The sequence below is a fragment of the Pelecanus crispus genome, chromosome 3 (assembly GCF_030463565.1).
Source record: "Pelecanus crispus isolate bPelCri1 chromosome 3, bPelCri1.pri, whole genome shotgun sequence".
NCBI classification, from domain to species: Eukaryota; Metazoa; Chordata; class Aves; order Pelecaniformes; family Pelecanidae; genus Pelecanus; species Pelecanus crispus.
In genome coordinates this window covers 32,159,626-32,176,082 of record NC_134645.1, presented here as the reverse complement: position 1 = coordinate 32,176,082, position 16,457 = coordinate 32,159,626, and the positions used below count along the sequence as shown (strand labels likewise).

The following is a 16,457-nucleotide window of genomic DNA, read 5'->3' as shown; positions in this document are numbered from 1 at the left end:
AAAACACTGATAAACCTTTTTATCCATACAGATGTCTGATCCCTTTTCTCACCTTGCCAAAAACTGTAGACCAACAACATCCAGTGATAATAAGCTCTGCATTTTAGTTAGCATTTTGTAAAATATATTTCCTTTGATCAGATTTAAATGTATTACTTTGATATTATATTGAACATCTTCTCCTGGAGTGAAACAGATGTTTTTTTGGAGAGCTCCTGGTAAACCTATTGGCTAAAAAGTCAGGTTTTACAAAATTTGAAAACACAGGAGGAAAATAAATACAAAATCTACCAAGCATTATTACAAAATCTTTGGTTGGCTTTAGCAAAATAGGGGGACAGGGCAAAAAGGATCCAGACTCCAGCTGCTTCCCGGTAGTGCTGGAAACCCAGAGGCACCAATGCTGTGTCAAAGCACATCAGTGCCATTGAAAAATGTGGAATACACTTCAGGTATTTAACCTCAGTCATGTGCATAGCCAAGTGAAACAAAAAGTGCACTACTGCCTGGCACATCTATCTGACAGTACCAGGATATGTGTTGCTTCGAAACCAGACTCCTCACACTGGGATTTTGGTTTGCCTGTCTTTTTACTGCTTGGTTGTAATTACTCTTGCATGGTTTTATTACATACCTGCCTATACCGTTGCGTATTCCAGTTACAATGACTGGACAAATGGAGGTATCTGGGGGTATGGGTTCCTCATTTCTGTCAGCATCATGAGAAAATGGCTAATTTGCGGGCTGATTGTGCCCCGTGTTTCAGGAGCATGCCATCTGTTGATAAGGACTTAGTTACTCCCCAAATTAGATGGCAGTGAAGAACACATAGTCTAGCCCCTGGGTATTGTAGGACCAATAAAACTGTGGATGTGCACTGCAAATGACTTCCTCTGGCTGTTGTTTATAGGAGCTCTTAACAAAACCCTTACATCAAACAGTGAGTGTCTCCACAGTAGTCCCATTGATTTCAATGGCACTTCTCAAGTAGTAACTCAGTGTGAATAAGGGTATCCATCTGGTCCTTGGAGATGTAGCTGCATCAGTTGAAGGATCTGCCAAGCGTTCCCCAAGCAGTCTGTGCTCATAGACATACGGGCTAGCACAAAATTAGGCCAGGGAGTATGCTGATAGAGTGACAGCCAGAATAATCTGAGCAATAGATAAAGACCCTGTTACAATCCAAGAGTGGTTCCCCAGTGTAATTAGGCAGTGCACTGTTATGCAATTAAGAAAATTAATTAGAAGTAAATGTTTAGGGAACGCAGGTTGAAGACGTGTTGCAGCACAGTCTCGTCTAGCTCTGTGGTACTTTTAAGATCTGCTGGTGGGATAATTGGTTTTACAGTGTCTCTGAATGAGCTGTATTCCCAGATTTCTCTATTGACCGCTCCAGTGGCATGGAGCTTAATTTACTACATACAGCAGAGTACTTCAACCTACCAAAACCAAAATCAAAATATACTGTTCACTTTTTGCTCAATGCAGTGAACCTCTTTGGTCCAGCCAGGTTCATTCATCTTCTAAGTTCTGATTTAGCTGTCTCCATCCATCCATGCAATGAGGTTGAATTTAGGGGTGGAAACATTTCCTCACGAAGTATCCTCAAGCCAGTTATCACTATGTTGCCAGCTACTTTTAAATGAAATAAAGGAGACCTGGCCAACAGAATTTCACTTACCTTTTTTCCCAGAAATCCCAAACCAGAAGTGTTCATTCAGAGTAAAACAAAGTTGTAACAACAACCACAACAAAATCATACTCCTGGTATTTGAGGAAATTTCATCTGTTCTATGTGTAGGAATTCAGAGAAATAACATCCTGATTTGACAAATACCATGATTTTTCAAGACATGCTCATGTATATGCCATTCTCAAAATGCACCTTGTCTTAAAAAAAAGTCCATACATCCCTATTGACAATAGGACATCACCATTACATAGCTCCATTGCATCACAGAACGGTGATAGGACATCAAGTACTGAAGGTAGATATCCTTTAAACTAGAAAAAATATATGCACAGGGCTGGCGCAAGGATTCTTATGAGGACAGGCAAAATTAATCTGTCAGTGGGGGACTCCCTGGGATGCAAGAGTCATAAGACCTTTGCCAATGAGTCCTCTGTGTTGAGCTCCCACCCAAGAGCAGCACTTCTTTTGGGGGTCAGACCTCAGGCTACACTGCTCCATGGAAGAGATCTACCCCTCAGAGTGCTCCACCTCACCCAGGCTTTCTGTATTCCTGGCATGTAGATATTTGAATTTATTTTGTATAATGGCATAACTTCCAGAGGAAGAATGGAGAGGCACCTCCCCTCCAATATCACCCCTGGGCTAGGTGGTAGAGCCTCTCCTGGGGACAGGAGGTGCTGACTTGCATCATCTAAAGAGAAAGGGGGCTTGAAGCAGAGCTTCTCACATCCATCCTAGTTAAGAGCTTAAACAACTGCACCACCATGTATGGGAGGAGAGTGAAAGTGGCAGGGAAACAACTGCTCTGTAGACAGATTTCAGATGAAAGCAGTGTTATCACTATGTTTCAAAAAGAAATGGATCCTCCTGAGGTGCTTTAGGCATCCTCAGAGATGCCTCTTGGACTGAGTCTCTCAGAGGACTCTTTCCTAGAGAAACATCTAGTACTTGGAACCTGGTTAGCCTTGAGTCTGAGCTAGATGCCCAAAACTGAAAACTGTCAAAACTGAAATATTTATGGACATTTAGAGAAATGCAGCTTTCAGGGACCTCAGCAGCTCCAGTACAAAATCTGCAGCACCTCTGAGTGGAGGTATCTCCACAGGCAGGCAGCAACTGAACACAAGCAAGTCCGAGCAGTGCAGCTTTGGAGTCAGGGTCTAAATGCAGGTGGGAGGCAGTTTAAATGAATGCCCCAAGGATACCCTGGAAGTCACTGGTGAAGAGAAGTGAACCTCAAGCTCCCAATTCAGAAGGCTGCACTTAACCTTTCTACTAACTTGACAGAACACACAGGAAATCCCTGGTGTGACCCGCATAATTTTTAAAGTCATGATTTTTTCTTGTTACTCATGTTACTGATATCACCATACAATGCGAGGCATGAACTGTGAAATTAATTTTATTTTCTCTCTCCATAAAGCTTGTTCATTGTTTATGCTCTAGTCAGCTTGGACACTAAAATTTGGTTAGATAATTTCTCGTTCAAGCTTTCATGCACCAGACCAGCATATCTGAAATTCAAACTTTATCAGCATGTATAAAAGCACACACACACACAAAATCCCAACCCAAAACTGAGAGGACTTCAAATTAAATTAACATGTAGAAGGCTGGCACTCTCTGCTGGAATCAACTTCGTTATTATTAAGTTCACAACTGCTGCTTCAGATAGCTCCTTCTCTCAGGATTTTGACTAAAGGTGCTTTACAAATTAGAGGTCAGGTTGGTACTTTATCATTTTCTCATTTTTCCTTTAATCTCCTTTCTTCTGTTTAATTAATTCCATGCTGACTCTTTCTGAAACTGAAAATATTTTCCTACTTTTCTGTATTCACGGTTACCATCTCCCAGGTGAGGATTCCCCAGCAGAATGTGCTACTCAAGGCAGAGGGGCATCCTTCATGTGACACAACCTGCACGCTGGAACAGCCCTGGGGATGCCTCTGCCCTGCAGCACAGAGGCCCTGCGGGATGCCCCACTGCCTGCCATAACACCAGCCACCACCATTAATCACCCCTGTGTTTGACGAGCACAGCATTTCCTGAGCTCCAACTCCCTGCAAATTAATGAGCAAATATGATGAGCTTTTAAAACGTAGCAAAACACAATTTGCCATAAACTGTGTTGGTCACAAAGCCCCTTCAAAATCCCAAGAGATCATACCTGCTTCGGCATGTGCGCTGGGTAAATTTACACAGCAGTCAAAGGGTGTGATTACAGCTTGGGAAAACATATACAGTTTTACAAACACATACAGTTTTAAACTAGCTAGCTTAGTGGCTGTGCCAGATATCTTACTGATATCAATTATCAAATAAATCTCTTTAAATAAAAGGAAAGATTTTCTTTTCCAGTCAAGCCTACATGGATGGCATTAGAGATGGATGACATTAAACCCCAAGTATCTAGAGAGCTGTGCCCAAGAACTGGCCCAGGAGTGCTGGCTAATTAGGCAGTTAAGGTGTGCAGAGAAAATAAGACACACAAGTGAAAAATCTCTGGAAACCCCAAATCCTGTGCTATCTGCAGCTAAGCTGTGGCAAAAGGATTGCATTCATTATTAAACAGAGCACTGATGATTTTATAATTAAAGCAATGTCACACTGCCCTGGTCTACTCTATTTTTCCTTTAAAAGCTTCCGCAGACAAAGAAGTAACCTGACTTCTTGCAGAGGTGTGAGAGGCAATGAGAGCTATGGGTACCTTGTAATAAATCACTTTCTTTGCTTCTGTGTCTAAATACAGGCCCTCTACAGCATGGAGGTCAGTTGCTTATTTTCTCTTCACAGGCTGTGCTGCCACTGCCAGGGCAGCAACATTCATGGTGGGAAGTTCTGTAGCGTCCCCATGGAGCTACAGGGTTGAGTAAAGACACAGAGAAAACACCCATACATAGTGAAATGTCTTTAATGTACTCATGTGTTTATGACACAGTGAAGACACATCTTTGGAGAGATTTGTGGTGCTTTCTATATGGACAGCCTAGCAGTTTTCTTGGGGACTCTGCATCCCACATACCTGTGATACACGAGCTGCTTCAAAGTGGTGTGTGGCCTCAGCAGAGCACATGGGTGATGTTCCCCTTGTCAGTGACTGCAGCTATTCCTGCTGCTCCACCTCAGCAACTGATGGTGATGTACCAGGTCTGGAGCACCAATGTAGACCCTGTTATCTGGGTATGCCTTGAGTCTTGGCTGACAGGGAGTGAACAGCTGAGGAGGATAATGGAAATTCCCCTTCAAAACCAGCTTCAGTGGCTTTTTTACATATAACAGAGGAACACTGAAACATTTTACCATATCAGCTGACAAGAAGCATACAGCAGAGATAAAAATGTGACCATCTGTGCAGTTAGGAGAATAAGAGAGAAAATATCAAAAAGGATGTGAGAATGCAGGGACACCTGAAATGCTTTCAGACATTGGAAGAAATCCCTCACTGTTATCTTCAGTAAAAGAGCTAGATGAAGCGACTCCATTTAAACTAGCCTAGGCAAACCTAATTTGGTGAGGCATCATACTGAGGAGCGGACCAGCTAGTTTGAACTTAAAGAAAGCATCACTGGTTTTGTCTGTTCTTTTTTTTAAATAAATAGGAGGTGGGTTAGAAGAAATACATGAATGACCCCTTGAGCCAACAATGTAGTTTTTACATATTTAGAGGTGAGCAAATAGACAAAACTAGCGATGTTTTGCAGAGTTTTCCAAATAAGAGAAGAGCATTTGTTTTTCTAAGTCAACCCTGTGTATTATGAAGAGAGTGCACATGCCGTCTTCCCTGAAAGCAGCAAGCGTCAAAGAAGAAATAATTTTCTCCAGTTCCTGACATTGTTCAGCTCCTACACAGATAAAACACTGATTCATTCATCTCCTTCCCGGCTGTTATCCCATTTGTTCAGGTGCTTCTTTAGTCCATCTCCAGGATCCATTCCTACAGATTATTTTCTGCTTCATGCTCTTTCTCTTCCAACACCCCCCCGCCAAGAACCACACGGGCTAAGCCCTCCCGCCCACACAGGCAGGTGATGCTGCACTGATGGGGGCCTGCACTTCAGGTGAGAGCTGCATCAAAGATTTCAAAGACAGAGGAAGGAGTTAATGAGCGGCCAACAGTAACAAGTGAAGTAATTTGCTCTATTAAAGAAAGAAAGGATTTTATGCTGTACGTGCCAGTTATACAGAGAGAGACAGACACCATGGCAACAAGCTTGTCAGGCAGTAGCAGGGCGCTACTTTAAGATTAACTATCACTGGGGACATCATTAGTAGTGGAGAAACTTCAAAAAGCTTTGGAATTTGGGTTCCTTCAAAAGCTTTGGAATTTGGGTTCCTTTCGCACCCAGAATCTCACTTGCTTTTATGGACTTTATTTGAATCGCCAGTCTATAAGCTTAGGCTGAGATAACAACAGCAGCAGCAGGCTGGGATTTTGGATGCATCCTCAATAAGATGGAAAGGAAAAACGTGCTCACAGTATCTCAGCGCTTCCAGGCCTGCCAACTTGTCTGAACTGTATGGAAATGAAGAGCTAAAACATACCATTGAGTCAGGTTCAGCGGGGTTGTCTGAAGTAAAGAACAAAAAGGAGTTTGAAAGGGACTGCTCCTTCTGTGCTTACTCGTAAGCTATGGATCTGATCATTAGCCTGCAATGATGTGAAAGGAGAAATCCCTCTGTAAATCTCCTATTCTGGGAGGATGAGCAGGTGACAGATAATTGCATGTATGAGGTTGATTCTTTTTATCCTTCTAGCTCATAGGCAGAATCCCAAATTCCTGTGATTGTCTTGCACCTCATGTAGACATATAATCTGGTGCAAAGCTAGTGTCAGATGCTAATGTGGTAGGATTTATACCCACGGGAAGTCCCTCTGTAGGCAACCACAAGACAATTAGTGCACAAGGAGGTTGGAACTCTGAACGCTGTCTATATATGAATCACATTTTACAGGACCAATGTACAGAATGGAAGTTTTCAGTTCACAAGGCTGCAGCACAAATGACAACATTTCTACGGGAAAGTGGAGAGGGAAAGGAAAGATCTGAAGAGCCATTGCAGAGTTTCCATGGGGGGTCTCTTTTGCCCCACCTTATTTATAAAGTGCTGAGAATGCCATGCAGCACGGTTTTCATAGTGACAGGGAACGTATCACAAATTCATGAACCTTTGTGACTTGCCTGCATTATAATTCCCCATGACCAAGCTACTCAAATCTAACGGGAGATAGCAGTGCTTCACAGCTCCAAAAATGTATCACAGACAGCATGCAGGGTATGACAGAGCAGGGAGTCCAGATGACCAAGCCTGGGCTCAGCCCACCATGCCCCACTGCTTCCACCGGAGCTGCTGCAGGCATTTTAGTCAACAGGCATTTTAGCCCCATCAGGACTAACTGGGAGAACTGATGAGCACAGGCATTTGTTCCGCTTGCAGCACAAGGAAGGAAAATAATATGGACGTTAATCATCTTTTTGCAGATGTGTCAAGTAAGAAGGAGAAGTGCATTCAATCCCATGAAAAGGCTTATTTTTGAGCACTTGTTCTCTGAAACCTGATAGCCACGTGCTGTGCTCAAAGAACAAATGAAAGAGGAGGTGTCTCCTCTGGAGCTGCCTGCTTCCCAAAGATAAAGGAAGATGGAGTGCAGCACTCTGCCCATCCTGTACAGGAGGGTGAAAGTCATTGAGATAACTGTGAGAATTATTGTGGTGGGGGCATCTTGCTTGATGTAAAGGGAGAAGAACTGGGAGCATGCAATGGATTTCTGTGTATATTTGAATTTTCCCAGTCCTGTTGAGAGATGCCTCTCTGTGATCATAATTGGAATGAACTCATGAATAGCACATGTGAGCAGAAAGCAAATCCGAAGCTGCAAGCAGTTAGCTAACCCTGCTGCATGGTTAGTAAGGAGATGTGTTGCATACTCAAGATCCAGGGCAGGGAAGGACATGTTCTGCCTGTGAACAGGCAAAGCATTCACTAGAAAATTCTCAAGGTTTTGGAGACCTCAGCTTGCCCCAGGTAGCTCTGTCTTCCAGGAAGGTGGAGGTACTTAGACATCTGTTGTTGGCCAGCAGGCAAATGTCTGCTATGAGAAACTGGTGGTAACCTACGGCAGCTGTGTGCATGTCACGACCAGTGGTAGGTGCCCAGCGACAGCAGGGGAAAGCCTACAGTTCCCCCGCTGGCTGTTTTTATCATGCAATCTGAACTAAAAAGTATATATTTCTCTTTTACTGGGAGAGGACCTCTAAATGAGAGCAGTGAATACCATCTATTAGGAAGGCAGACGCACGCACTGAAACAGGTCATACATCCCTTTTAGTCGGACAGCTGTAGCCAGCACCAAGAAGAAATGCTGAGAGATGTCAAGCAGAGACGTGGGGGCTGTCACAAGGCATTCTGTTTGGAGATGGGAACCAAACAGCAGCTTTCTTCCTGCTTAAAGAGTGAGCTTAGGAACAAGCAGGCATGGAGAAAGGTCCCTCTCAAACACAGCACTAAAGAGAGAGGGGGACAGAGCCTTGGCCCCACATCTGCCTTGGGGACACAGATGTCTGCCTGCACTCCTTCCACTCCCAGGGAGAAGTGTCAAAGACATGTCACCTCATCAGATCATTACTGCAAGTTACAGAAATATTTTCTGATTGCTAAAAAAGACTGTTAGATTATCTTGCCTGCATTGCTGTGCTATTACTCTTTATAATACTCTGAAATTAAATGCAGGGTTTTTTTTTTTTAAAGGACAAATGTTTTACAAGATCTTAGGAAAGCATAGCACTGTTAGCCAGTGACTATTAGCTTCAGTTTCCTCTTTAAATCGTGATCCACATTAGCACATCCCTCGAACATTCAAGCTCCTGGACTGCCTACACATGCATTTTATGTTTCTCCTCTCACACTTGCCTTCATGAGCTTCTGGCCTCCAATCACTCACCTCCTAAAACTCCAAACCCCACCTTTGGGCACTGAAGTACACATATGGACAAGCATTCATAGGAGAAAACCTCAGCTGAAATAACTGCAGCAACTTCCACCCTTGCTCCTTTTCCTGGAAGAGCAAGCCAAGACTTGCAGACAAGTGCCATCATGTTTGCCTAATTCCATGTTCATCCTTGGGGCTGTGTCCATGCCTGATTCCCCTGTGCTCTCAGCAGCTCATTGCCTGCCTCCAAGCTCCTCACCCCCAGCTTCTGCAGGCGCTTGGCACAGCCAAAGTGGACAATTGGCTGGGAAGGGAGGTAGCCAGAACAGCAACACAAATTTTGCCCAGGTTCCAAGCATGGGTTTCTCTCTGTGAAACATATGCTGGATGTTGCAGGCAATGGAGATCCTTTCCAGGATTTTGAACACTGCTGAACTCTGATGCACAGTCAGAAGTCAAACCAAAGCCACCTGGGCCCATCTGCAGTAAGTAAAAATTTGTGACATTTCAGCATGATACACAGAAATACTCTTTGGACAGGAAAAGTAAAGGAGGTTAGGTTTGGGTTTGGGTGTTTTATTTGTTTGTTTATCTTTTTTGGTTCAAGAGTGTATTTCTTTTCTAACTGACAAGAGATCACTTCATTTTTACTGGGCTTAAAATAACTTGCCAATAATAAAAACAAGTTTCTCACTCTGCTTTCCATAACAAGGAGAAACCAAACAAGTGGTTCCGTGTTCAGAAGAGCCTCAGAGGTCTCTGCTGAATCCATCAACCATGGTTCAAACCAGTGTGCAGCACAGCCACTAAGGGAGAAACAGAACAAGGAGTCAGACCATCTGGAAGGTCCACAGGATGCCACCAGGGCACTATAGCATGGCTCTGGGAGAACAAGCTGGGAAAGGCTGGAGCTGCATTTTAATATGTTGTACATGTAGGATCCATCTGCTCTGGAACTTTGGGGAAATTTATTGCCAGGATCAGCTTCAGACATTGCAAGTGGGGTCTATTCTGAGGGAAGACCAAGTTCTCCAGGGCAAGCTGTGTGATCTTTGAAAAAAATCTAGGGTTGGAGTATGCAATGTACAATTTCAGCTAGATTTAAATAACTGTGACTGAGGGTCACAGGGCTTCCTAGCCATCCTCCTCCCTTTGAGCCAGTCTTCAGCTGAGAGGACTAATTGGATGGACCTCTTGGGGCCCCTTCCAGCTGTTTCCTGAGATATATTTGTATTCTGCAAAGGGAAGTCTCAAGCTGATTGCTTTTATTACAGCTTCAACAGGAGAAATTTGCATTAAAAATAACGTGGGGGAAAAAGACCTGGCATCTTAAAAGGTCTCTTCTATTTCTGTCAGGTTGATCAGTACATTCTCTGCCAGACAAGAACAGTTCCCTGCTGTGTGTTTTCTAATGAATTGACCACTGCCCCCTGAAAGCAGACAGTGAAACACACTGTGTAAGCATCGTCTCAAGCAACCTTAGGGGTTTTGAACGTATCTTTACTTTTTTGTTCATATAAGGTAAATGTTCATTCTACTAATTATAGAATCATAGAATCATAGAATTGTTCAGGTTGGAAAAGACCTTTAAGATCATCCAGTCCAACCATTAAGCTAACACTACCAAGTCCACCACTAAACCAGTTCAGGGTAGAGTCATAATTAATTTCATGTTTCCTGGCTTGGTGGCTGGATTATTTTTTAATGGAAGTAAAACTAGGAATCATTAAGGTTGGAAAGGACCTCTAAGATCATCAGTCCAACCATCAACCCAACACCACCATGCCCACTAAACCATGTCCCAAAGTGCCACATCTACCCATTCTTTGAACACTTCCAGGGATGGTGACTCCACCACCTCTCTGGGCAGCCTGTTACAATGCTTGACTACTCTTCCCATGAAGAAATTCTTCCTAATATCCAATCTAAACCTCCCCTGAAGCAACTTGAGCCCATTTCCTCTCATCCTATCGCTAACTACTTGGGAGAAGAGACCAACACCCACCTCACTACAACCTCCTTTCAGGTAGTTGCAGAGAGCGATAAGGTCTCCCCCTCAGCCTCCTCTTCTCTAGGCTAAACAACCCCAGTTCCCTCAGCTGCTCCTCATAACAGTTGTTCTCTAGACCCTTCACCAGCTTCATTGTCCTTCTCTGAACACGCTCCAGCAACTCAATGTCCCTCTTATACTGAGGGGCCCAAAACTGGACACAGTATTCCAGGTGTGGCCTCCCCAGTGCTGAGTGCAGGGGGACAATCACTTCCCTGCTCCTGCTGGCCATAGTATACAAGCTGGGATGCTGTTGGCCTTCAACAGCAATTCAGACAAGCCTTCCAAGCTGAAGAGCCTTTTCACATAAAGAAACTTTCCCTTTGAATCTTCTGAAAAGTAGAAGAGGGGGGGAAATACTGGATATAAACCACAGAGTTTGGCGTGTAGAGAATCAGTCTGACAAAATGTAGGAGTCTGGCTTTTTGCCATGATCTACTGGAAGTCTAGACTGGTTCTGTAAAAGAATATTACAGCTGTTCTTCTTTCCTCTTACAAGTCATTTCTAAGCTGCTTCATGGGGTGGAATAGTCAGATCTACAGCAGCAAACTGAGAGTTGGCAGCAGGACAACTATAAAATCTGATGCAGTAGCATCTGGTATGATCCAGGGATAAACCTGTAAATCAGGTCTGAGTAAGGACTGTAAATGATAAATTGTACCATATATACGAGATGGGACAACTTGGGGGCCAGAGCACTGACCATGAAGTGTAGATGACTCTAAAGCGGAAGAGCGTGGTAGGTTATGAAAACAGGTCCCCCACGCTCCATGGTCATTCAGACAGAAAAGCTTTTGCTATTTCTCTGCTGCTTTCTCCAACAATTTTGCTGGCACCCTCACATTTCCATGCAATTTGCTACGTTCACAGTTAAAAGACACCAAATACGTAATGAAACTGCAAAGTTTTCAGGAACTCCCCTTGGCTGATGAATGGAGGCACTTACTGAACAGGGTCTCCAAGCGGATCATACAGGCTACAAAGCCATCGAAATCAATGGTCAGCTTGCTGCTGGCATAGCAGGTGACAATGCTGTGCTGCATCTGATCATTGAGCATGAAACCTGAAGGGATGGGAAGCACAGGAATCACTGACACAGCAGGTTAATATGCTGTCTTTGATGTGACTTAAACATGGACTGCTGCAGCTGCAGGCAGACCTGGGTGAAGAATTAAGGACTCTTCCTCCCAGAAGGTCTGTTGGACTGCATCACCCACCTCTGCTGTGGGTCCTTTCCAAAGCCCATTGTGCTGGGTGAAGAGAGGCATAAAGTTCTCCCACAGAATTTTGTCAGACTGCATCTTTCACATTGTTTCACAGCATAACCAATCCTATGTTCCCCGGATAAACCCCTAATTAGTGAGTCTTGGTGCTGCAGCTGAATAGCAGTGATTACAGTGCAGCCAATTGCTCACATAACACATTGGGCTCTATTCAGGCCCATATTAGTGCTATTTCTGTCTCTGGATCATTCACATAGACTCCACTGAGCACAAGACAGATCAAAAACACAGTGCTTCTCTAGATGCCCCTGAGCACTGCTCCAAAAGTGAATAGCACATATCAGAGAGGATATCACTGGGGCACGTCTTGATCAGGCTTGCACTTTCTCTAGTATAGAGGAAGGTGGTGGGAGGAAATGAAGGAAAAAGAGGATTTGGACATAGCTCTGAAAGAGGACAATTAGATTAGGAAATAATGAGGCCAAAAATAGAGCAAATAATAATAAAGTGGGTAAGCAATGGTCACAGCATGGACAAAAGTATCAGTGGTTCATAATGCAGAACAGAGGATGGGTTTTGATGTATATAACAGCAAAAGAACATAGCAGTATGTGACTGTCAGGAATGGAGAACAGCACTGGCAATGCTGCGATATAGGAGACAGGAGGGAAGCAAAGCCATTAAAGGCTCCACTGTTCTTCTGATGTTTGGTGGGGGGACTGCAGTGATCTGACGGTGTCCCCGAGCAGCATACTCACCTGCCTCTCTGAGGGCATTTCGCATCTCACGGGCATTGATGGTCCCAGAGTAGTCACTGTCCACTTTCTTATAGATCGCCTGCAGCAGAGGAATGAGGGAATGTGGAAATGGCTTTTCAATGTCTGCCCGCGCAGCAATGTGGCGGTGCAAGCATGGGCAGGTGGGCTTTGGCTTTCATGGCTGGGTAACAACGGTAATGAAGACATGGTAACACAAGGCTCGACAGGAGGTAGCAGCCAGAATGAAATAACCAGAGATCCTCTAGGGTTTAACCTTGGTTTGCTAGCCCACTCTGCAGACCATGCCCTGCCATCCTCCCTGCTCCTGTAGCTAGATTAAAGCCAGGACATTCATGCCTACCTCTGCCGAATCCACACCATCACTCTGCTGTGCAGACATAGCCTCTGGTTTCTGATGGCTGAGACAGGGGCTGCCCCTACCAGCCCAAGCTCCTACTCTTTGAAATGTTAATGAGCAAGGGAAACGTGGCCGGTAGCTACTGGCAAGCAAGGCAGCCTGCGAAACACATTCCCAAGGGCTGGCAGCCTGCCTGCCTTCATGTTACACTGTGGCAGACAGGCCATGGAGGAAAATATCCTATCATTTGGTAAACACTACAACAGATGAAGTCCATTTTGCTTAGTATTTCAGATGAGGTGCTAGATGCTTCCTACTGCCAGCAGGTTTATTGTCCAGAATTAGAAGCCACACAGACCTACAGCTCGGACTGGAATTGGCTTTCAGGGCTTGCTCTGCCAACATCAGCCTCAGGACAGAGCCAGTGCCTCTGGCTGAAGGAGAGCTGAATATCTTGTCATGAACCTCCAGGACAGATGCTCTGTGCTGACCAGCATCAAGCACAGTAGCAGCAGACTTGCCCAAAAGTGATATTGTCAAACAAAGCAGGTCCCGATTTGACCTTCCTTTAGACTGCTTGATTCTGGGTGCACTTCTTGGCATATTAAATCCTCTGTCAGAAAAATAATTCAGTGCTTCTACAAGATTTAAAAAATACAAAGCCAGGTTTTTGTAGGTCCTAAAAAATAATTGTTTCTTGTGTTTGCTGGCACTCAGCTGGCAATGCAACGTATCGCAACAGCAGAGACATGTTCATATGAGCTTTAAAACAGCAGGCAGCAGAGAGCTGTCTTTGCCAGCGATGAAAGACGGTTAATCTGGCTTTCCATAAGGTATTGCAAATTATGGAGAGTGGTGGGGCCAAGGTGAAAGAGGATCTGCTTGTGTCCTTTTAAATCAGAGGTGTTTCTGAGCCCTGGAAGAAACTCCAGCCATGAGAAGGAAGGGTTCCAAGTGTATCTGCCTGTAGTGGCTTAACCCTATCTCAGTTCTGGATCTGTACTTCAGAGCTGAGCGAGAAAGGGAGACAGTCAGAAATATTATGTTACCAAATATTTTTGAATCTTCATCCAATGTGTCTTGAATTCTACAAGTCCCAAGGCGCTGGTCCCATTGGTCTGAGGATGTTAAGGCATGGTTCAAAAATCAGGATTCCTCTATCCTTAGCAAAACTGAAGAGCAACCAGTTCTGATAAAAACAAAGCACCCATCACAGTGTCATCTTAATTGCCATATTAATTCCATTCTCATTTGTAATGCATCTCCATCTCACACAGACATGCCCACAGCTTTACATTTGCTTAGTTAAAGGCATGCCAAGAATTTCTAGGCTATCTGCCCTCTCAAGGAATAATATATGGGATTTCTAAATATATAAGCATGATTAGATCCACTCACATTTGTACAGTTAACAGTAGATTAAAGCCCTTAGGGAAACAAAGGACTGGCCTTGCAGCAGACAAGCGTTAGAAAACAGAGGCAGGAACTGTGAGTGAACAGAAAGAGTAAGCTACACAGTCTTCCCCCATGTCCTTCAGGGCCTTGAACATCCCTTCCTCTGGAAAATTATGCAGAAACAAGGAGTTGGCACCCACAATGCTGTGCTTATTGAGTTGCCCTGTTGGTTTTGGGAGGCTGTGGAGTGTAGGGCAAAGGCATCACTTCTCCTAACAGCTGGTGATCTGCAAGATCCACAGCTAATCCCTGCTGACCTCAACATGACCACATCATGAGACCAACATTAGTGTAATCCTGGCAGCATGATTCATGACCCTCCCAGTGCACCAGCTACCTTCCCAGGCCATCAAAGGAGTACTGGGCAGATGTGCTGACCTCTCCTTTCCCCTCAGCTACACAAAGCTTATTGGTACCCATGTGTCCTACACGCTGTGCAGAAGGGAGGGAGGCACAGCATGTACTCATAGCCATTCCCCTCTGACCAGGCTCTCCAGCCTGTCTCTGCTGCTTTGAGCTCTGTGCTCTATAAGCAGTACCTGACTTAGAGATGGAAGTTGAGGTTGTGCTTAAAACCTGCCTCCTGCTAAGCACGCTGTGTATGCATCTGAAACTGCACAGGTACATCCAGGCAGAAGGTCCCTGCTTCTCCTCTCTGCTATTCTTAGGGAAAATTTTAAGCAGTAAGAGATGCAGAGGAGGTGAGAGAAGTAGCTGATGATTAAGTGGTTCAAATTTCTGCCACCCTGAGCTGATAGAGTTGCTTGGCTGAATTTTATGCCTCCAGCCATGCACCTGGACAACAGAAATGCAAACAGCCTGTCTCATCAGGAATTTTTGCAAAGGAGATGCAGAAACTTTAAAGGTGATGAAATGCTGTTCAAAGGATACATCTAAAAGGCTGGTCATCTCTCCGCAAGTGTTAATGTCAAATTCACCACTTTCAATATTCTTTCCTGTATAAAAAGGAAGTAAAAGTCCAAGTCAGAAATACTTTTACACAAATATTTTTCTGCAGACAACCTTAGAGATGTCAGCCACCTTAAAATCTTGTTAGCAAAGTAAATGCTCTGCCATTTCTTCTGTTATTTCCCTTCAGCTGATTAACATGGCTTTTTTGGCACTGGAGCCAAAAAAGGGGATGCTATTGGTCTTGGGGGTGGTAAGCCTCTATCTGTCCACAGAAGTTACACGGCAGCATAATAATATCTTCCCATGGTGGTCCTCCCAAGAAGGTCCAGGGAATATAGTGCCTCTGCGGGACATAGGCTGGCAGCTCTTGGAAGAGGAGCACCAGGTGAATTTCTCCGCCTGTATTAGAGGTTCAACAAGCCAGGAGAAACTCAGCTGGGGGTGGACCAAAACTCAGTTTTTCATCACCCTTAGCTGACAGAGCTGGGTTTTGCTAGCACAGATCCCATCTGAGTGCTGATGGACCCAGGCACAGACATTCACTCTGACAAAAGAGCAATTTTGTCTCACCATTTCAGCACGTGCCTCTCAGCTGCATTCAATGGGAACTATATAACGTTATTCACTCTTTGCCAAAACCTGGTTTAGGATAGTTTGAAGCCCATTTGCAGTCACTGCACAGTCCTGGGCAGAAAATATATTTTAGGTGTTAACCCAACAATTATTTGAAACAAACGATATTCATTTGCTGTCAGACATCCAGGGACTATTTTCCTTCCAACCCTTATCTAAGGCATATAAACCTTTCATGTTTTTCTAACACTTTACATTTACTATCAGACATCACATGGAGGAGAACTTCAGAAACCATGAATATATCCTAGCCTTTCAAATGGGAAATAAGTGGTTTGTTAGGTGCCATGGTGACATGACCCAGTAAATGCTAACTTTTTAAAACATTTGACTGAATTGGATGACTGCCGCCTTTCTCAGCTGAAGAGGTTGAGGAGAGCATTTGAGATTTTCCAGGCTTATGGAAACTACAACCAAACAATACTAAAATTACCCTCTCAAAACTC

General features: G+C 44.2%; 1 protein-coding gene across 1 annotated transcript in view; it reads right to left on the bottom strand.

The window, feature by feature from the left end:
* Window positions 1-6,587: 6,587 nt before the first annotated feature.
* LOC104031389 (calpain-8) overlaps window positions 6,588-16,457 on the bottom strand; it is a 37,703-nt gene continuing 27,833 nt past the window's right edge. Inside the window, 6 exon segments of the mRNA XM_009483413.2 lie at window positions 6,588-6,706; window positions 11,619-11,735; window positions 12,654-12,732; window positions 14,061-14,129; window positions 15,358-15,422; window positions 16,005-16,062. Of these exon segments, the coding sequence (XP_009481688.2) occupies window positions 6,588-6,706; window positions 11,619-11,735; window positions 12,654-12,732; window positions 14,061-14,129; window positions 15,358-15,422; window positions 16,005-16,062 (507 nt within the window).